This window comes from Thamnophis elegans, chromosome 14 (genome assembly GCF_009769535.1).
Source record: "Thamnophis elegans isolate rThaEle1 chromosome 14, rThaEle1.pri, whole genome shotgun sequence".
Classification (NCBI taxonomy): Eukaryota; Metazoa; Chordata; class Lepidosauria; order Squamata; family Colubridae; genus Thamnophis; species Thamnophis elegans.
The window spans coordinates 13,019,958-13,041,665 of record NC_045554.1 but is presented as its reverse complement, the minus strand read 5'-3'; the positions used below and the strand labels follow the sequence as shown (position 1 = coordinate 13,041,665).

Here is a 21,708-nt window from a genome sequence, read left to right as displayed (position 1 = left end):
GTTTGATGAGCCCATGGATGCTGATAAGTTTCAGAGATGCTGCTAGGGAGGGTTGCGCAATGTCTGAAACTGTCTGCAACCGTTGTTCAGTGAATCACTGCAGTTGTTAAGTGAATAACACGGTGGTTCAGCGAATCTGGCTTCCCCATTGACTTTGCTTGACTGCAGGTTGCCAACCCCGGGATGTACAACCATCAAAAATACGAGCCCATTGCCAAGCACCTGAATTTTGATCATGTGACCATCGGGATGCTGCAACGGTCATAAGGATGAAAAATTGTCATGTTTCTGCAGCGCTGTGGCAACTTTGAATAGTCACTAAATGAATGGTTGTAAATCGAGAACTACCTGTGTTGATTTAATATTAGAATGGAATGGGAATAGAATAGAGTAGAATAGAATAGAAGTTAGGGTTTAGAATGGAATGGAATGGAATTGGAATAGAATAATGGAAAGAATAAAATAGAATGGGATAGAATAGAATAATGGAAAGAATAAAATAAAATGGAATAGAATAGAATAGAATAGAATAGTGGAATGAGAAGAGAAGGATAGGAGAGGAGAGAAGAATGAGAATAGGATAGGATAGGATGTAATTGGCATACATGAAAAACGAGGTTTCATTGCATACAGCTCTGAAAGGCCCACCACCTGTGGCAGTCTTTTCTTCCAGAAATTATTTCATGTTATGATTTTATTCAGTCTCCGAAGGCGTCTGGCAGCACCTTTTCCAGCTATCCCCTTGGATTCAAAGGCGCCAACTTTCAGAAGCTGCAGTTCAAAAAAGCCCAGGAGTTTTAATCAAAGGCGTTTGTTGGAGAAGCTACTGGCAGATTCAGAATTTTTTTTTTTTGGCCCTACAAATCAAGTGTTTTTCAACTGCCGCAAAAATCCAGGTGATGATGGCTTGGGAATGCATGTGCGTACACATGTATCTTCTGTCGTAGCGCATCACTGGCTATTTCTTGAACAGCAAAATAATGCATCCAAAATGTTGCATCCTGGTTCGTAGTAGCCCTGAATCCTGCTTTTCTGCAATTAGCAGGATTTCCATTCTCCAGCCTCACCTGCAAACTTAACAAATTTAAGAGGTATGGACTTCAACTTCAGAATTCCCCAGTCAGTCTGGGAGTTGAACCCCATTCCTCTTAAAGTTTACAAAAGAGGCCAAGTTTGAAAGGGCTTGCCAAGTGTTTTTTTTTTTTGGGGGGGGGGGGTACGGGCTAAACCAGGGCTAAAGAGATCTGGGGCTAGTTCAACACCACTTGCATTTGGAATTATTGTACAAAACTAGACCAAATCCTCCTCCCTTCATAGAGATAGGGAAGACAAACGAGTGGCTTGTATTACATTCATTTCCGGATCCGATGCGACGTACGCCAACCTGAAGTGGAAGACACAGTCCAGCTGTCCTCAAAGCACTGAAGGCGAGAGCTGCTTGGGAAAATCTTTAGGCAGAAGTGGCCACATAAACGCTTGCAGCGTTTCATACAATACAATCAGTGCTTTCCCTGTGGGTTTTTTTTTTTGCCCCGCAAGGTCCGTTGGGAACCGCTGGTGTTTCTCTCCTTGCAAAGACCTACGAACGAGCCTCTTTGGAATCAGAGCAGCCCGCCAGGCAAGAAGCGGTGGGAAAGCCGCGCCGCCACGCCCTTCCTTTGCCCGCCACAAACATGGCGCCCGGGGAGGGTCACGCCGCCGTCATGAACCGCGAATGTGACGCAGCGGCGTTGCTATGGCAACGGAAAACGACGCCGTTGGTGAGTTGGGCAGCGGGTGGATGGCAGGTCGTGGATGCCGGTAACCGCCTGGGACGCTCCTCTTCCCCCAGCAAGGCAGGAAAGGGACAGCAGTCGAGTTTCTGTTCCCGTGACCCTTTCTGGATTCATTGAGTAAATCTGTAGTAGAGACGGAGTAAATCTGTAGTAGAGATGGAGTAAATCTGTAATAAATGGAGTAAAGCTAGAGTAGAGGTGGAGTAGAGCTGGAATAGACTATTCCCTTAACGGTGTCTGCAGGGACTGCAAATAAACCAACATGGAGACTCGTTGGGCTTCTTTGAAGAGATCCAACCATATTGTAAGGTCTACATCTCAGCTTGAAAGGGGTTGTTGGAAGCCCCATGCCTTTAAGATCAGGGTCTTCATTCCAGCCTCCTAGGGCATTTTGAGAGCAGAGGAGCCTGGCTTAGTTAGGCTGAAAATGAGATGGGACTGATTGGCCAGGTTAACTTGGAGTTTAACTGTGGTTTGTTCCTCAACTGCAGTTGGTTGGATGCCCAGCGTGCCAAAGCCATACCTGAGTTGTCCTAAAGCCTCTTCTCTTGTGTTAAGGGGTTTTTTAAAATCTCTTTTTAATTCTTTTTATAGTGAGTTGCACAAGGTCACTGCAAATGGACCAGCTTAAGAAATAAATAAATGAATTGATAGCTTTCATGATTTCCATTGTTACAATATTCTAAGCTGCAGCAAGACAAACTGTAGTATAGGATTGAGTAGGAACCCAACAGTCTTGGCTGATAAACAGTGGTTTGAAAAGTCATAGTTGATTACAGGGAATGAATCTTGCAGAGATTAAACAATGAACTGTAATGTGTAGTCCCTCCTTGAGTTAGGTGGATGGTCATCTAGAAATAAAAATGGATGGATGGATGGACAGATAGATTAGAGAAACAGAAGATAGATAGATAGATAGATAGATAGATAGATAGATAGATAGATAGATAGATAGATGATAGATAGATAGATAGTTAGATAGATTAGATAGATAGATAGATAGATAGATAGATAGATAGATAGATAGATAGATAGATAGATAGATATAGATAGATACAGTTACAAATAGAGAAAGAGAGAGATGATACATTGAATGGATGAATGGGGTGTTCCCCATGTGTTGGACCACATCTCCCCAAAACCTTCGCCAGCATGGAGATCTTGCCAAGGAATCTTGGACCCAAGAAGGTCACTTGCAAGATTTTGAGCCAGTTGTTTCTTCCTCAGCCTCATATACCTGGCAGGATTTGAAGGAATATAAGGAAGCATGGGAGGAAAGTCAAATGATCAATAAACAAGTTGTCGTCTTCATTATTATTATTTACTCCTTGTCTTCTCTTCTCCTTAGGCTGTAGCTACCTTTCTATATCAAGAGATCCTTCCTTCTCATGGCGGGTTCACCTTCCTTTCCCGTTGAGCCACCGGGCAAAACAGTCAGCATCACTGTGCTGGATGGCCATGATTTGGTAATTGTCTTCTTTTAGTTCATGCTGGAATTCCTGGAATGAGGATTGTCAGAGTGGATCTCCTGCCCATATGAACACCATTCCAGAATGTTCAGGTTTTTTAAACAGAATGATTAAAGCACATAATATTTTTACAATTGAACCACATATTATCATCTTATTTTGCAAGATCCTTAAAAGCTGGTTACTGGCTTCTGGATTTATTTGCTTTGAGATTAATGGTCCTCCTGTAAATTTGTTTGGGATGCCAGTTGCCTTATACTAGGATGAAGAAAATTAAATTGCTTGAAAGCGGCTTTCTCATCCTCATTATTATTTTAAAAAACATTTTGCAGATTTTATTTAATAGCTCTGAGATTTTCCCCAAGCTGGTTATACCATCCAAGATCAGCAAAAGTAAAAAGAGAGAGAAAGAGGCAGAGAGAAAGAGAAAAGGGAAGGAAGGAGAGAAAGAGAGAGGGGAGGGAGAGAAAGAGAGAGAAAGAAAAAGGGAGGGAGAAGGAGGGAGAGAAAGGGAGAGAGAAAAAGAGGGAGGAAAGGAGGGAGAGAAAGAGAGAGGAGAGAGGGAAGGAGGGAGAAAGAGAAAAGGGGAAGGAGAGAAAGAGAGAAAGAAAAAGGGAGGGAGAAGGAGGGAGAGAAAGAGAAAGGGAGAGAAAGGGAGGAAAGGAGGGAGAGAAAAAGGAGAGAAGGAGGGAGGGAGAAAGAGAAAAAGAGAAGGAAGGAGAGAAAGAGGGGGAGGGAGAGAAAGAGAGAGAAAGAAAAAGGGAGGGGAGGGAGAGGGAGGGAGAGAAAGAGAAAGGGAGAGAGAAAAAGGGGAGGAAAGGAGGGAGAAAAAGAAAAAGAGAGGGAGGGAGAGAGAAAGAAAAGGGGAAGGAAGGAGAGAAAGGGGGGAGGGAAAGAGAGAAAGAGGGAGGAAAGGAGGGAGAGAAAGAAAAAGGGAAGAAAGGAGAGAAAGAGGGGGAGGGAGAGAAAGAGAGAGAAAGAAAAAGGGAGGGAGGGAGAAGAAGGGAGAGAAAGAAAGAGAAAGGGAGAGAAAGAGGGAGGAAGGGAGGGAGAGAAAGAGAAAGGGAGAGAGGAGGGAGAAAGAGAAAAAGGGAAGGAAGGAGAGAAAGAGAGGGAGGGAGAGAAAAAGAGGGGAGGAGGGAGAGAGAAGGAGGGAGAGAAATAAGGGGAGGGGGGAAGGAGGGAGAGGGAGAGGAGAAATTAGTTTTGCACTGGGAAGTGAGGCTACCCTTTGTCCTGTCCTCAGTTGTGGTCTCCGTTCTCTAGAAAGGCCTGAAGGGAGATAGTCCGGTGACATTTGTGCGCGTTGAGTACAATGGCTTCATCCTTGGAGACTCCCCCAAAGTGGATGCCTCTGCGGAAGGCAGCGTGAAGTATAATTTCACCACCTCTTTTGACAGCCACCCTGAAGGGTTACACTGTTTGGATGATATTGCCCAAAAACCTGTGATATGTGAGTAAAAATACCTCTGCTTTTTTTTTTTTAAGCTTTAACCGCTGGGAAATAATACAGCTGCAGGTATAGTCCTTGACTCACGACGGTCATTTTAGCTACCGTTCGAAGTTACAACAGTGACATGACCATTTTTCACACGTGTGACTCTTGTAGCACCCTTATGGTCACAGGATCAAAATCCAGCCGCTTGGGAACTGACTCATATTTATGACGGTTGCAATGTCCTGGGGTCACCTGATCCCCCTTCGCGACCTTCTGAAAAAGAATCAGTGGGGAAGCCAGATTCATTTCACAATTGTGTTACTAAATTAACAACCGCCGTAAAATGGAGCAAAATTCACTTAAGAATCGTCTCACTCAGCAAGGAAAATTTGGGACCGAATTGTGGTCGTAAGTTGAGAGCACTGCCTGTAGTCCTCGACTTGCAACCAGTGACTGTTTGAAATTACGACAGCACTGAACAAAGTGAATGACAACTGTTTTTCACACTTACGACCATTTCAGAATCCCCATGATCACGTGATCAAAATTCAGATACTTGGCAACTGGCCTGTACTTCTGACAGTTGCACCATGCTGTGGTCATGTGATCACTCTTTGTAACCTTCCCTGCCGGCTTCCGACGATCAGAGTCAATGGGAGAAGTCAGATCTAGTTTACGGCCGTGTGATCCACTTAACAGCTGCAGTGATTCGCTAAGCAACTGTGGAGGGAAAAGGTTATTAATGGGACAAAACTCATTGAACAACTGCCTTGCTTAGCAATTGAAATTTTGAGCTCACTTTTGGTCATAAATCAAGGATCATCCTGCTGTCATGTGACTGCATTTCACAGTGGCTTTGCTGGAAACTTGCACTTCCTTTTTCTTTCAAGAATGTGCCCATAGCAAACCATTGTTTTGCTTTATGACCATCTCAAAAAACATTGTGAAGTCGCGTTGGCATGTTTTATGACCATCATGACCTACAACTATAAGGGTCAGGCTCCCTTACAGTCATATGTAGAGGGAAACTGGCAGAGGGACGCGGTGGCTCAGTGACTAAGACCCTGAGCTTGTCAGTCAGAAAGGTCGGCAGTTTGGCGGTTCGAATCCCTAGTGCTGCGTAACAGAGTGAGCTCCCGTTACTTGTCCCAGCTTCTGCCAACCTAGCCATTCTAAAGGAAATTTAAAAATGCAAGTAGAAAAATAGGAACCACATTTGGTGGGAAGGTAACAGCGCTTCGTGCAACTTCGGTGTTTAGTCATGCCGGCCACATGACCATGGAGACATCTTCGGACAGCGCTGGCTCTTCGGCTTTGAAACGGAGATGAGCACCGCCCCCTAGAGTCAGAAATGACTAGCACATACATGCGTGAGGAACCTTTATCTTTAACCAGCAAGTGCTCTGCATCCAAACATTACAATCAACCCTAATGCACTCCACTAAGGCAAAGGTGTGCAGCAATGATAGCTTATTCAGCAAAGGCTGGTTAAAAGAAATTGTGGCATATCACCATGGTTGAATGACAGGGGTGAGTCAGTAGTGAAGAGGTTATAACTCCTTCTGAAAAGCAACCAGGCTGTAATGTGATATTTTATGCTTGGTTTTCCCAGTCACCGTGATTGAAGTCCTACCAAAGGAAAAGAAGCAAAAAGAAGAAAAGGTGGTATCTCTCGGACAGGCCGTGGCAGGCCTTCTCCCCCTCCTGCAAGGTGGGTGAAATTATAAATCTCTGGTGGACTGTAGTCTGGAGTTGCAGAGAGCAAAGAGGTGGTGGAGGATGGATTGTCTGATAGGCAGGAAGAGGGCAAAGAAGGACCCTCCCTAGCAGTTCAAAGTGTGTATTTATACTTATGCAGATAATTGCTTTAGTCCGGCAAGATTCTGTCTGTAGGCGAACAGCAACAAGGAAGCTATTTAGAAATACCTTTGTGAGTCATTCTTGCTTCTTTGGCTCTGACAAGCCAGAATCAGTCTGCCAATAGGCCAGCACTTTTAGTCTGATGACCTGGGGCACAAAGGCAACACAGCCAGAGAACCCATATGAGTCCCTTTATTAACACCAACTGTGCCCCCAACGTCTCTTTCAACTCTCCGGCCCGGAGAAAAGTTCTTCCACAAACCTGTAACAGCCTTTGGCTGAAAACACTCCAGTCCAAACGTTGTAAGCAGAAAACTTCCAACTAGAAATTCAACAAGGCAAGATAAGGTATTGAATCTGGCAGGACAAACAAGATACAAGGAGTTCCAGAAGTGAAGTAGCACGGCAGTAAATCAAACCAGTTGGGAGGATGCAACCAGGAAGCAGTTAACACCAGATGAACTCAGTGTTTGTTCCCGACAACCGCCCCTCCCATTTGCGTCTCCTTTAAACTCCATCCCCAGTGTGCTTGTGAAGGGAATTGGGGCCCTTTCCACCCTTGTAAGCCACACAACCTCTGTTGCTCTCTTCTCCGTTCTTCTCTGCGCGCCCTAGGATGAGGAGTGGGTGGGCCTTGGTCTTCATCTGAACCCCTCTCCCTTGTTACCTCTCCCCTGCTCTGCCCAGCCTGACTTTGCCCTTCCCCAGTTTCCTCCACAGCCAACGGAGCCACTCTCCCACTCACTGTCAGCTCTTCGTCTTCCCCCTCCAATTCAGACTCCGGGGGCATGACATTTAGTTCTTGCACAAAAGAAACCTATATTGTGCAAAAATGGACTTCTTCCAAGAAACTGTGTGTAGATCTTCAGCCTTCATGTCCTTGCTGTAATGATGTATATTCTCTCACACTCACTCACCTCTTTAATAACAATATTTCACCAGTGTTTAAAGAAATTTGCCTCATCCTTTTTCTCTCTTCCAAGACAAAAGTTTTCTTTGTCAATGACCTCAGATTGCCCCGATCCCAATGTCAGGCTTTGTCTCGACTTGGACATCTAGGAAAGAAAGACCCCCGACTCCATTCTTTGAAGTGAACAATTCATTTATGAGCCAAGGTGGCGCAGTGGTTAGAGTGCAGTACTGCAGGCTACTTCTGCTGACTGCCGGCTGCCTGCAATTTGGCAGATCGAATCTCACCAGGCTCAAGGTTGACTCAGCCTTCCATCCTTCCGAGGTGGATAAAATGGGGACCCAGATTGTTGGGGGAAAGAGGCTGACTCTGTAAAACCGCTTAGAGAGGGCTGTAAAAGCACTGTAAAGTGGTATATAAGTACTTGCTATTGCTATTGCTATTAAAGTCAAGTGGTAACAGCATAAGCAAAGCTGGATCTGAATATTCCTGCGCAAAGATCACAATTTTCCCATCTCTCTTGTTCTTCCCCCCACCGCTTCACCGGTCCATCGGTGTCCAAAGGTATTCGTCCTCAATGTTTTGGAAACTGCTTTGAAGCTTGGCAAAGCTTCTGTGGTGGAGTTTCACATTCTGTTCTCATGGCTCCATCCTTGATCAACTGGTTCATTCTGGATTGATGCCTCTGGTTCCTGTCACCCTGTCATCCCCTTCCCACTTCCTTCCTTCCTTCCTTGCTTCCAGCCATCTTCCTCCCACCTCCCCTGTGTTTTATGGCAGGATGCCAGCCAGGCAAGATATCCTGAAGATGGCAGACCTGACACCCTCCCTCTTTTCTCTGTAGGATTGTGTACATTCAGTGTAAAACTTCCCCTGTATCCATTGCCTGGTTCTCCTCTGGATACCCTCCGACCAGAAACCAAGGTATTTATTAAAACAACAACAAAAACAACAAAGAGTACAGATTCATACTTGCAGGGGTTGGCTTCAAAAATTTCCAGCAATGAGTTCTCTGCCTGGTTGCTGGGTGGGTGTGTTGTTGTAATCATCATCAACAACAAATATTTGCCACTTCTATCCTAAGTTTGCTTTGATTTTGCAGGCTTCCATCGATGTCTTAGTATCTGTCCAGGAGAGCTTACTGACTCAAAATCAGCTATCCGAAGGCAATCTGCTGAGAGTGACTGTAGAAGCTCTCTATTCTGTCCCTGAGGCATTTATCCACACTGGTCCTCAATATAATTACATGGTTGGCTTTCAGGTGCCAGCAGTTGGTGAGGTGAGGTGATGAAATCCCATGTCCTTATATTCCTTTTTTTCTCCAAGTCTCGGTTTGTTTGCTTTTTTGCATTTCCGTCTGCTTTTCATTATAAGCACGTCCAAAATGTAAGATGTGCTGCAAGTCCCAATGGAATGGAACCACATCGAGCCACTGGGAGATGTCAAAAGTTGAATCTTGTTGCTCCAAAGTTCTGGTTTGAGATCTCATTTCTCCATCTTGAAGCAAGGCTTTTCCAGCTGTTCTGTAATTTTGGCTTTTGAGTTGGGTATTCTTTAAGGAATAGAATAGGAATGGAATAGAATTGAATTGAATTGAATTTAGAATGGGAAAGAATGGAATGGAATGGAATGAAATGGAATAAATAGAATAGAACAGAATAGGATTTAGAATGGAAAAATAGGAGAGGAGAGGAAAGGAAAGGCTAGGAATTAGAATGGGAAAGAATAGAATAGAAATGGAATGGAATAAAATAGAATAAAGAGAGCGAGAATGGAATGGAATAGAATAGAATAGAATAGAAGAATGAGAAAGAATGGAATAGAATAGAATAGAATATGGAATGGAATAGAATTGAATTGAATTGAATTTAGAATGGAAAAGGATAGGATAGGATAGGATAGGATAGGATAGGATAGGATAGGATAGGATAGGATAGGATAGGATAGGAACAGATAGGAATTAGAATGGGAAAGAATAGGATAAAATAGAATAAAATCCTTTATTGGCCAAGTGTGATTGGACACACAAGGAATTTGTCATTGGTGCAGATGCTCTCAGTGTACATAAAAGAAAAGATACATTTGTCAAGAATCATAAGGTACAACACTTAATGATAGTCATAGGGTACAAATAAGCAATCAAATCATAATACCATTAGCACATCTCGGTCAATCATGCATTGTGTTACTAACTTGGTCTTTCCATAGCCTCTCTTCTGAGACCCATCTGAGTTTATAAATGAAGCTACCTTGACAGAGTTAATTAACTGAGATTCTCCAGATCCAGGTTTCATGCATGTATGGAAGAGGTGAGCTTGGTTAGGAAACAGGACCTTTCTCTGAAGAAATAATTCTGTGGCCTCCATGCCAAATGGTTTTATCCTAATTTAGAGAGCAACCTTTGTTGAGAAATAAATAAATTACAAGTCAACAATTGGATTCATACATTATAATAAATAAAAAAGATTTACCAGTTTAAGATGTGAATTCAGCTATTATAATTTTCAAATCCTGGTCATTTAGTGATGCACAAAGCATGAAGCCAGCTTATTGTGGCTTATTCTGTAACGTGTGAACTCAGAATCTGTGTTCATGAAGAGCAAGGAAGAACCAGCATGAATTTGCCTGTGGTACTAAACTTACAATACATGTAAGCAGTTTCTTCATTTTTTTGGTAAAAACAGAAAAAAAAAACAGAAACATGCCTCACATACATAAGAATTAAAGCTCCTTGCGAATTAAAGCGCCGATACATATGTTGGTTTAGTTAGTCCCCCTTTGGTAACTATTTTAGTGGATGTTTTCCAAGATGTGATTGTGTCCAATTTATTTTTCATCATGTGCCTTATAATGGCTGAGTTCACAGAAGACCTTTAACCTGATTATAAATTAAGCCACTTTCTGAGCTTCCATCACTCTGTATAATTGCTAACCAAATGGATTGGTCTGTGCAAGTGCCAAGCAAAGCAAACATTTGACAGCATGGATGAACGTGTTGTGAGAATGTAACCACTAAACCCTTTGTCAGTGTATCAATGACTTCTTAACTCTGTGACTTGTTTCCTGGGACTTTTCCAGAAAGAATGTCCCTTCCTGTTCAAGAATGGGACCCTGAAACTTGGCGGTGAGAAAGAACCTTTGCCTCGTCCCAAGAAGTGGCCAGCGGCCAACATTTTAGCTCCCGGAGGACAAAACATCCCAGAGGCTTTCATTGTTGGTGGGGCCTTTGAGGAGGAAGATGGAGAAATGAATACCCCAGAGGTGAGTTATGGAAGACCTGGAGAAGCAAATTCCTTAGAACAAGAGTTGTGGTCCTCCAGATATTGGTGCAGTACAATTCCTAGCTTTCTTCACCTTTGGCAAGACCGATGAGCATCTGCAACCAGCAGTGTCCCAAATGCCACCTGCTCCATCTACCTGTGAGAACTACCATATTAGATCAGATCAATGGCTTCTTTATCCCTAGAGTCCTTTTTTTTCCTCTAGCAGGCAAGGATGAGCATAGATTTTGGAATGGTCATGAGACCCATCCCCTTGGGAGTTTCATTGTGCAAAATGGGCAATATCAGTGGATAACAAGGTTCCTCCAAGGCCAGCTGCCCCCTACCATTCTTCACGTTATTCTTCCTTCAGAAGAAAGATTGTCCCTGCTATTAGTTGTTCTTCTTTTTACTTTTTCTCTCTGTGTTAATTTCCCCCCCCCCCTAGTCCTGGGATGGTGAACCTACGGCACATGTGCCACAGGTGGCACATGGAGCCATTTGTCAGGGCACGCGAGGCATTGCCCTGTCAGCTGGCCAGCGCGCATGTACGGGTTGGCCGGCTGACTTTAGCCTTTTTTTGAGGCCATTTTTCGGTCTCCCCAGGCTCCAGAGGCTTTACAGGAGCCTGAGGAGGGCGAAAACAGCCTCCGCCCCCGCCCCCGCCCCGAGGGCCTTCTGGAGGCTTCAGGAGTTTCCCTGAAGCCTCCAGAGTGCAAAAAACCAGCCTTACAGGCAAACCGGAAGTTTGGGGATGGACTTCCGGTTTGTCTGTAGGGCCATTTTTCGTCCTCCGAAGCCTTCAGGGAAGCCTCCTGAAGGTCCCTGAAGTCTCCGGAGGGCTAAAACCGGCCCTAAGAGCAAACCAGAAGTCTGTTCCTGAACTTCCGGTTTGCCCAGAGGGTCATTTTTTTGCGCTCCGGAGGCTTCAGGGAAGCTCCTGAAGCCTCTGGAGGGCCTCTGGGGCGGGGGGAGGCTGTTTTCGCCCTCCCCAGGCTCCTGTAAAGCCTCTGGAACCTGGGGAGAGTGAAAAAGGGATGCAAAAAATGTGGGGGAGCTTATGCACGCTGGAGGTCATGCATTGCATTATGAGTGTGGCACGCTCGCGCACAACCCCCCTGTGCTCCCCTTCCAAAAAAGGTTCGTCGTCGCTGCCCTAGTCCATCAGCAAAAACTGGTTCCAGGATATTTACTTGACCTCTTGAATTCTAGACCTGAACAGAGTGGGTCCTTTTCACCCCTTCCTCCTCTCTTCCCCTTCCTCCTCCTCCTTGCTTTCAAGTCTGTACTGACTCCTGAAAGCTATCTAGCCAGGTCCCTAGGGTTTTCAAGGCAAAAATATTCAGAAGCAGCCTTTTTCTTCCAAAGACTGCTGGGGGGGGGGGAAATTGCCCCCCACCCAGCTTTCTCCCTAAACCACGACTGGGAACTCTGGTCTCTCTATTTCTAGCCTTGTGCCTTACCCATTACACCTAACTGTGTCTCTCTCTTTTTTTTATGAAGGACCGGGAAAGCAGGATTCAGGGTGAAACTACTAAGAAACGGATCATTTGGGACTTGGAAAGACGTTGCTACCTGGATCCTTTAGCTGTGCTCTGGTGAGAAAACCCATGTCGTTCGCCAGCAATTCAAAACTTACTGGGATGATTTATGGGAGTCAAGCAATTAAGAGCACAGACTGTAAGAGATTTTACCCTCACTTCTTACCCCTGGTTGACACAGTGGTTGGGTTGCAGTACTGCAGGCTCCTTCTGCTGACTGCCGGCTGCCTGCAGTTCAGCAGTTCGAATCTCACCAGGCTCAAAGTTGACTCAGCCTTCCGTCCTTCCGAGGTGGGTAAAATGAGGACCCAGATTGTTGGGGGCCAAGACACTGACTCTGTAAACCGCTTAGAGAGGGCTGCAAAGCACTGTGAAGCGGTATATAAGTGTAAGTGCTATTGCTGCTATTGGTTAGCCTTCTCCAAGTTCTCTAACTGAGGCAGGTCTTGATTTTCTATATGTTTATTAATGAGTTCCTTGAGCTAAAGTTCTGCATAAATATTAATAAGCCTCATTACAGCAGCCTTGCTTGTACTGGTATTTGTCATGCATTTTGCACACTTACTGCTTGCTTATCCGTCAAGCAACACAACCAATTTATTTATTTCCCACCTTTGTTATTTTTATAAACAGCACAAGGTGGCGAACATATCTAAGCACTCCTTCTTCCTCCTATTTTCCCCACAATGACCCTGTCAGGTGGGTTCAGCTGAGGGAGAATGACTGGCCTAAAGCCACCCAGTCAGTTCCTCAGGCCTAAAGCAGGACTAGAACTCCCAGTCTTCTGGCGATTGGCTCAAAAGTCAGGTTCGCTTTGGGGAGAAAAAAACAGACCAATGTTATCTCCTTGTCATGATGATTGTTATTGTTGTTATTATCTTTCTGTTCTGCCTTCCTTTTGTACAACTTAAGATGGTGCATGATGCTTCTGCCTCCTCCTTTTTCCCACGACAAGTCCCAAGTGGTGGATTAGCAATCTCTGCCACCCTTTCATTCCTTGCATTTCTGGATGCTGCTGCATCTGTTATTCTTATTCTTGGGACAGTGACATTGTTTGGTGGTTTTTTCCCTTTTTCTTTCAAGAGTGGACATTGGAATTGCATTTAAATGTGTGACATTGTGTGCAAAGAAAAAAAAAATAAAGCTTATCTTGTCCTTATTCTTTGTCCTTTGTCCTTCATCCTTTATCCTTTTCCTTCATCCTTCATCCCTCATTCTTTATCCTTATCCTGATCTTTTATTCTTTATCCTTTATCCTTTATCCTTTATCCTTTATTGTTATCCTTTACCCTTATCTTTATCCTTTATCCTTATCTTCATCCTTATCCTTTATCCTGATCCTTCATCCTTCATCTTTTATACTTCATCCTTTATCCTTATGCTTTATTTTTTATCCTTCATCCTTATCCTTCATCCTTATCCTTTATCTTTATCCTTTATCCTTCATCCTTCATCCTTATCCTTATCCTTCATCCTTATCCTTTATCTTTATCCTTTATCCTTCATTCTTATCCTTTATCCTTTATCCTTCATCCTTCTTTTATCCTTATCCTTTATCCTTCATCCCTCATCTTTTATCTTTTTCCTTTATCCTTCATCCTTATCCTTTACCCTTTTCCTTTATCCTTCATCCCTCATTCTTTATCCTTATCCTTCATCCTTCATCCCTCATTCTTTATCCTTATCCTGATCTTTTATTCTTTATTCTTTATCCTTCATCTTTATCGTTTATCCATCCTTTATCCTTGTCTTTATTTCATTCATCTCACCTTAATCATCACCTTACCTTAATCTTATCTCTCTTACGTTGTTGGTTTTGAACACCCAATCGGAAGCATATCAGTGCTGACCATTTCTCTCCACACGGCACGTTCCCGCCTTCCTTTGCCATCCATGTGGTGTTAGTTCAAATGCCCACACTTCCCTGTTGAACACCGGGCTACAAAACGGTGGTAACCAGTTTGCTCTCGGTCCTTTCCCATTTGACAGCTTCCGCAAGCGGATTGCTGACTGTCGTTGTTGGCCTGTGGAAATTACTAGAGTGCCTCTGGTCACATCCACGAAAGTCAAAGCTGGCAAAGGAGAGAAGGTAAGGTGCTAGTTCATCCTTGTCATCTTCACTGCTATATTTTAATCCCACCACTTTTTTTTCCTTTTCAAAGAAACATTTCATCATCTCAAGACAGCAAATATAATACTCCCCCCACCCTTCTGTTTCTCTCACCGCCATAACCCTGTGAGCTGCGTTGGGTTGAGAGGGAGGCACGGACCCAAATCACCCAACTGGCTTTCATTGCTGAGGCAAGACTAGAACTCACAGTCTCCTGGTGATTCACCCAAAGTCACCCAGATGGCTTTTGATGCCTAAACAGCACTGCAACTCACCATTTCCTGGTGATTGGCCCAAAGTCACTCAGCCAGCTTTATTCCCAAAGGGGGGGTGGGGTGGACCCTGGAATTCATCATCCCTCGTTTCATGGCGAGTACATTCATCACAACTCTGAGCTCTCTCTTTACCGTAAAAGTAGGTTTGAGGTTAGGTGTGGTTCTATATGCGCCACCTAAAATGACTTTTTAAATACTACAGAAGGGATTGTAGCTGTGGGTGGTCCTTGACTTATGGCCCAGTAGCTTGGTGACTATTTGAAGTTTCAACTCAAATTCAAAATTGTGGGTTTCCCAGCTGAGAAGTTCGTTTTCCCACCCACCCCCCTTGCCTATGGCAACTCGAGAGCAGGCCAGGGATGCTTTGCGAGTTGACACATGGATGCGCAGAGGTGGAGCTCCCTCCCCCCCCCCACCAGTCCACAAAGGCAGAAAGAAGATTTCTGGAGAACTCTGATTTAACTACCATGCCGTTTGCTTCACAAGTGCTGCAAAAAAGTGTGAGTGATTCGATATGCAACTATTGCGGGTTACGACAGTGATGAGCAGACTCCATTAAGGCCAAATGCCTAGACTTCATTCGGGCTACTATGACTATCACCAGGGAAGATGATCGTTTCCACTGTCCTTTTCTAGGGAGCTGGAGCAGCGGCTGCAACAGAAGAAGATCCCATTTCCTTTCACGGCGTGGCCTACGTCAACTTAGTGCCTCTGCTGTATCCAGGGGTAAAGCGGATCCGGGGAGCCTTCCGAGTTTTTCCTTACCACGACAGTGAAGTGTATGAAAAGGTAACAGCTTCATTGGTGTGACTGATTGGTCAAGATTCTCTTGCTTTAGACTTTCTTAGAAATGGTTATCGTCATCTTGCTTCCGGGAGGCTTAGAGCAAGAAGCCATTTGAAGAATCAATTAGAATTGAGCTGGAAGGGACCTTGAAGGTCTTGTAGTCCAATCCCTGCTCAAGCAGGAGACCCTACACCATTCCAGAAAGTGGCTGTCCAGTCTCTTCTTCAAAACCTCCAGTGATGGAGCACCCACAACTTCTGGAGGCAAGTCGTTCCACTGGTTAATTGTCCTCACTGTTAGGAAGTTTCTCCTTAATTCTAGGTTGCTTCTCTCCTTGATGAGTTTCTATCCATTGTTTCTTGTTCTGCCTTCTGGTGCTTTGAAAAATAATTTTACCCCGTCTTCTTTGGGGCAGTCTCTCAAATACTGGAATACTGCTATTATGTCCCTCCCAGTCCTTGGGTCATTCCATGTTAAGTGGTCTGATTTCAGAAAAGTGCCCTGCTTGACCATCACAACTTTCGATGAAATTTGGTGTGAACATGCACACACATCCCCAATGAGCATTTTAATAGAGCACAAGTTGTACAAGATGGCCAAGTTTTGTTTTTCTCAACAAAATATTGCCGGAGATATTATGTTTCAAAGTTGCTGAAACCTCAGAGTCATACTGTTGAAGGCTGCTGTCAGGTTTCCGAAAGATGCCCTAATTAATTCATGAGGCCCAAGCCAAGTTTCAAAAGAAATCCCGTCATTTTTTAGGAACAACATTTCGGCAATATCCCAGCGTAGTCAGATCTGACCTCACGTATGTTACGGCCAAACTTTGCCCCTGTTCCCTCCCCTCTGCAGTCTGTGTCATAAATCACATTATCTAACGAGGTGCTCCATCAGGCTGTAGAATGCCTTGCCTCACAAGCTTCTGTGTTAATCTGAGATCCGACTCTAGCCAGAGGTATGCGTGGAATGCGCTCTTCCTTTCCTCACATGGCAACTCGATAACAGACATGGAAGTGCTTTACGAATGGATAGCTGCTGTATGGGGTCAAACAAATGACTCTATCTCCACAAGTATTGCATTGGCAAATGTAGCCCTTTACCAAAGTTCATTGGGGATGTGTGTGTGCATGTTCGCGCCAAATTTCATCAAAATCCATGATGGTTGAGCAGAGAGCCCCAGACCACCTGACATGGAATCACCCCCAAGATTGTTTTGTTATTGGAAAGATACAGGTTGATAGGTGGAAGAATATAACTTAAAACTAGTTAAACCTAGTGAAATTTAGTAATAATAGGTATAATTAAATACATAATTGATAATGATAATAATGTATACAATGTGTAGTGTTATGATAAGTAATAATTGGATATGAATATTGAATGGTACCCATGAAAGGAAGATTAGAAATCCTTTTGGATTATATACGAAAGTTAATAAAAAAGAATTAAGTTAGATACAGTTAAGTTTTGATTATTAGGGGGAAAATGTTATGATATAGGATATAGTCAAATAAAGGAGGGATAATGATGACAACATGTGTGTGTGTGTGTGTGTGTGTGTGTGTGTGTGTGTGTGTATGTATCGGGTGGGTTTCAAAATTTGTTCGAACCTACTCGGTAGGCATGGCCTCCTTTGTGGGTGTGGCTTGCCACCCATGTGACCGGATGGGAGTGGCTTGCTAATGCCGCCGCCGCCGCTACCACACTGCCGCTAACGCCCCCCGCCTTCGGCCGCGTAGTGCACGTGAGCCCGCGGCTTTTGCAAGGGAAGACCTGGAGGCCTTCCCTCGCAAAAGGTAAGCCGCCGCCCCCCCACTTCAGCCGCTAAGGCCGCCACCGCTGCTAACGCCGCCCCCCCCACTCGCCTTCGGTCGCGTAGTGCACGCGAGCCTGCGGCTTTTGTAAGGGAAGGCCTGGAGGCCTTCCCTCGTGTAAGCTAGGCTGCCGTCCCCCATGCCAGCCGCTACCGCCGCTACCGCCGCTACCGCCGCCGCCACTACCGCTGCCGCTAACGCCGCTAACGCCGCCGCCACTAACGCCGCCCCCCCACCCAGCTTCCATCGCATAGTGCATGCAAGCCCGCAGCTTTTGTGAGCGAAGGCCTGGAGGCCTTCCCTCACGAAAGCTGGGCCGCCGCCCGCCACCCACCCGAAGCCTCCCGAGTCCCGCTGCTTGGGCTTTGTTGCTTACCTGAGGGGGAAGCAGCAAGCGAAGGCTGAAGGGAATTTTCAAATGGAGGCCAAGCGCAAAAAAAGCTTCGCTTCGCCTCCAGCCTGCTCACTGATTGGCTGGACTCCAGCCAATCAGTGAGCGGCAGGCTGGGGTTAGTGTGGGTGGGCGGGGGAGCGAGGGAGCGAGCTGTGGATGGGCGGGGGAATGAGCAAGTGAGCTGCGACGCGCCGGCTAAAGGGTGCTTTGCAGCGACAGGGGCCAGGACCAGTACCAGCGTTCCCGGAAGTTAATTACTTCCGGGTTCACCAACGAACCGGTTTGTGCGAACCGGTGCAAACCGGGAGGAACCCACCCCTGGTATGTATGTATGTATAATATAAGGAAACTAGATGAAAATTGCCAAAAGCGATTTGGAAAGGAGGATTAGAAAAGTTTGTTATTAAATATTATGGATGTTTAGTTAGAATAGGGCATAAGGATTCAGTGTTATTGGAGGATTTTAGAAATAGTAAATGAAATGCCAGTATGTGGTTATGTATTAAATCTTGGTATATTTTATGATGAAGGACGTTTAAATAATTATAGTCAAATAAAAATGGAGGTATAAGGGTAACATGTATAAATATTTGAGTTAAAATACTTGAGTTAATATGAATTATGCTTGATGACTGTGGAAGAGAGGCACGAAAACCTTTTGTAACCAACTGATACACTTTCTACAGTATGTAAAGAAGGAAGATTTTATGTGTTGTGTTTGTTTTGAAAATAAAAATAAATTCTATTTTAAAAAATCCATGATGGTCGAGCAGAGAGCCCCAGACCACCTCACATGGAATCACCCCCTTCTTTTCTCTAGACTGGTCATATCCAATTCCTGCAAGCGTTCTTCGTATGTTTTAATCTCTGGGCCTTTGATCATTTTTAAAGGACGAACCATTTTTTTAAAAAAATGTATTTAAAATGAAACATTCTCGGTATTACAGCAAAGGATACTGATGCCCCAGGCAGATGTCTAGTAGTCTGGCCTACTTTAACAAAGAGAAAGACTAGTGGTGATATAACGGTAGCCTTCCAGTACATGAGGGGCTGCCACATAAAACCTTCTCCAAAGCACATGAGGGCAGGATAAGAAATAATGGGTGGAAGATCTTTAAAGAGAGATCCAACCCGGAAGTCCAACATTTCCTGACAGAACAATGGAATCAGCTTGCCTCCTGGAGTTTTGGATGCTCCATTGCTGATGGTTTTCCAAAGAGATTGGATAGCTAGGATGGTATGATGGCTAACCTCTTTCCCATCACATGCCAAAAGTGGGGGAAACACAGGGGGATCGTGCACAGGCCTGCCCACACCCATAATGCTATGCGCATTATGCCCTCCCCCCGCTTTTGGCATGCGATGGACCTGTTTTTTACTCTCCCCAGGATCCAGAGGCTTTCTAGGAGCCTGTGGAGGGTGAAAACAGCCTTCTCTGCCACTCCGGAGGCTTCCCTGAAGCCTCTGGAGCACGAAAAATGGCCCAATGGGCAAACCGGAAGTCCGTTCCTGTTGTTTTTCCTAGAAGCCTCCGGAGGGCAAAAAATGGCTGAAAAAGAAGGCCGAAGTCAGCTAGCCAGCACTGGAGTTGACAGCAACACGTGCCATGGGTTCAACATCACGGGTATAGGGTCTCCTGCTTGAGCAGGGAGCTGGACTAGAGGACTTTCAAGGTCCCTTCCAACCCATAGAGCCGTGATGGCCTAGTGGCTAGAATGCAGAACTGCAGGCTACTTCTGCCGACTACTGGCTGCCCACAGCAGTTTCATTCTGACCGGCTCAAGGTTTTACTCAGCCTTCCATCCTTCTGAGGTGGATGAAATGAGGACCCGGATTGCCGGGGATAATATGCCGACTCTGCAAACCACTTTGAGAGGGTTGTGAAGCACTGTGAAGCGGTAGATAAGTCTAAGTGCCATTGCTATTGCTGTAGCTGATCGGATGTTGCATTAGGAGCCCTGGTGGCACAGTGGTTAGAATGTGATATTGCAGGCTGACTCTGCCCGCAGTCAAGAGTTCGATCCTGATCGGCTCAAGATTGACTCAACTTTCCATCCTTCTGAGGTCAGTAAACAAAGACCCGCATTGTTGGGGGCAAGATGCTGGTTCTGTAAACCTCTCAGAGAGAGTCGTGAAGCGCTGGGAAGCGGTATATAAGTCTAAGTGCTCTTGCTATTAGTCTATGTTCTGTGTTCCTGTCCCTCAGAGAGGGTCTGCTGGCATTGTATGTGACCTCACTCTCCCTTGGTGCCTCTTTTGTTTCAGACCAAGTGCCTCTTCAGTCTTTTTCGCGATGTGGGCCATCAGGCAATTCTTAATAGATTTGGGCCCATGGGAATGTACAGTCCCCACACCAAGAGCATCCTTGGGAAGAACTACAAAGAGGACAAGCAACGAGAAATGCTCCGGAAGGTGAGAATGGCAACAGAGTAAGTGCAGGGAGATGGAGTCCTCTTGAATAGGGGTCTCCAGTCACCCAGCCAGGCTTCATGCCTAAGGTAGGACTAGAACTCACAGCCTCCCAATTGGCTCAGTCGTCCAGCCAAACGTTCATGCCTAAGGTGGGACTAGAATTCCCAGTCTTCTGGTGATTGGCTCAAAGTCACCCAGCCGGGCTTCATGTGTAAAGTAGAACTAGACTCACAGCCTCCCAATTGGCTCAGAGTCACCCAGCAAGGCTTCATGCCTAAGGCGGGATTAGAACTCCCAGTCTTTTGGTGTTTGGCTCAAAGCCACCCAGTCAGGCTTCATGTCTAAGGGGGGGACTAGAACTCCCAGTCTTCTGGTGATTGACTCAGAGTCACCCAGCCAACCTTCATGCCTAACGCAAAACTAGAACTCACAGTCTCCTGGTTTCTAGGCCAGCACCTTCACAACTAGATTTAGATTTAGATTAATTTTATTTGTATGCCGCCCTTTTCCGGGAGGGACTCAGGACGGAGAACAACTCAAAGGGGGAAAGGGAACATAGAACACAATACAAGGGATTAAAATAACCAAGAGTCACACAGCCACACAAGTTGAGAGGGGAAGGGAACTCATCAACCCCAGGCCTGCCGGCACAGCCAACTAACCCAAACCGGCTTTCTAGAATAAATTAGCATAGATTTCAAAGCACCACGCAGCCCTAAGAGTCCTAGATGAAAAGAAGAACCATCAATTTTAGTTTCAGGCTCATCCCTCTTGCCAACTTCAAATTAGGTGACACCCCCCCCCCCATTCCCCTGAAGCCTTCTGAAATGATATCCAGTAAAAGACTATTTTTTTGCTTCCTCTTCAGCCATCCACTATTGTAAAAAAAGACACCTCTGAGATCACGGTAGAGATTGCCATCTCTTTATGCCAGAACTTGGAAGGACAGGTAAAGCCCTTGATTGAAAAGATGTCAAATGTACAGTATTTGTAAATACCATCTGGACTCTCAAGTCTGGATCTTGAGCCACATGAAAACTGTGAATGAGTGCTTCTGGATAGCCTCAAAGTGCATTCCTCCCGCTCCCTCTCTCTCTCCTCTCTCTCCCTCTCTCTCCCTCCCTCTTTCCTTCTCTCTGTTCTCTCTCTCTTTCCCTCCCTCTTCTTCTCTTCTCTCCTCTCCTCTCTCTCCCTCCCTCTTTCCTCTCCTCTTTATTTTCTCTCTCTCTCTATTTATCTCCCTCTCCTTCTCTCCTCTCTCTTCTTTCACTCTCTCCCTCCGTCTCTCCTCCTCTCATTTCTCTCCCTCCCTCTCCCTCCCTTTCTCCTTTCCTCTCTCTTCTCTCAATCTTCCCCTCCGTTTCTCCTCCTCTTCTCTCCTTCCTCTCCCTTTCTCCTCTCCTTTCCTCTCTCTCTTCTCACTCTCTCCCTCCCCTCTGTTTTTCCTCCTCTCCTTTCTTTCCCTTCCTCCCTCTACCTCCCTTTCTCCTCGCTTCTCCTTTCCTCTCTCTTCTCTCCCCCTCCCCCTCTGTCTCTCCTCCTCTCCTCTCTGTTCTCTCTCTCCCTCCCTCTTTCCTCTCCTTTCCTCCCTCTCCTCTCTCTCTCTCCCCCTCCCCCTCCCTCCCTCTCTCCCCTTCTCCTGTCTCTGTCTCTCTGTCTCTGTC

At 45.3% G+C, this 21,708-nt stretch overlaps 1 protein-coding gene across 2 annotated transcripts in view; it reads left to right on the top strand.

Annotated features, from left to right (window-relative positions):
• The first annotated feature begins 1,662 nt into the window (after positions 1-1,662).
• The window catches only part of CFAP70 (cilia and flagella associated protein 70), a 58,437-nt gene continuing 38,391 nt past the window's right edge, over positions 1,663-21,708 (top strand). For both annotated transcript variants that reach the window (XM_032231462.1, XM_032231460.1), the window contains exons 1-12: positions 1,663-1,760; positions 3,124-3,241; positions 4,511-4,697; positions 6,295-6,393; positions 8,297-8,376; positions 8,555-8,731; positions 10,531-10,713; positions 12,216-12,310; positions 14,243-14,342; positions 15,275-15,427; positions 19,898-20,044; positions 20,913-20,993. In XM_032231462.1, coding sequence (XP_032087353.1) covers positions 3,164-3,241; positions 4,511-4,697; positions 6,295-6,393; positions 8,297-8,376; positions 8,555-8,731; positions 10,531-10,713; positions 12,216-12,310; positions 14,243-14,342; positions 15,275-15,427; positions 19,898-20,044; positions 20,913-20,993 — 1,380 coding nt within the window. In that variant the 5' untranslated portion in view covers positions 1,663-1,760; positions 3,124-3,163. The remainder of the gene's footprint in view (positions 1,761-3,123; positions 3,242-4,510; positions 4,698-6,294; positions 6,394-8,296; positions 8,377-8,554; positions 8,732-10,530; positions 10,714-12,215; positions 12,311-14,242; positions 14,343-15,274; positions 15,428-19,897; positions 20,045-20,912; positions 20,994-21,708) is intronic.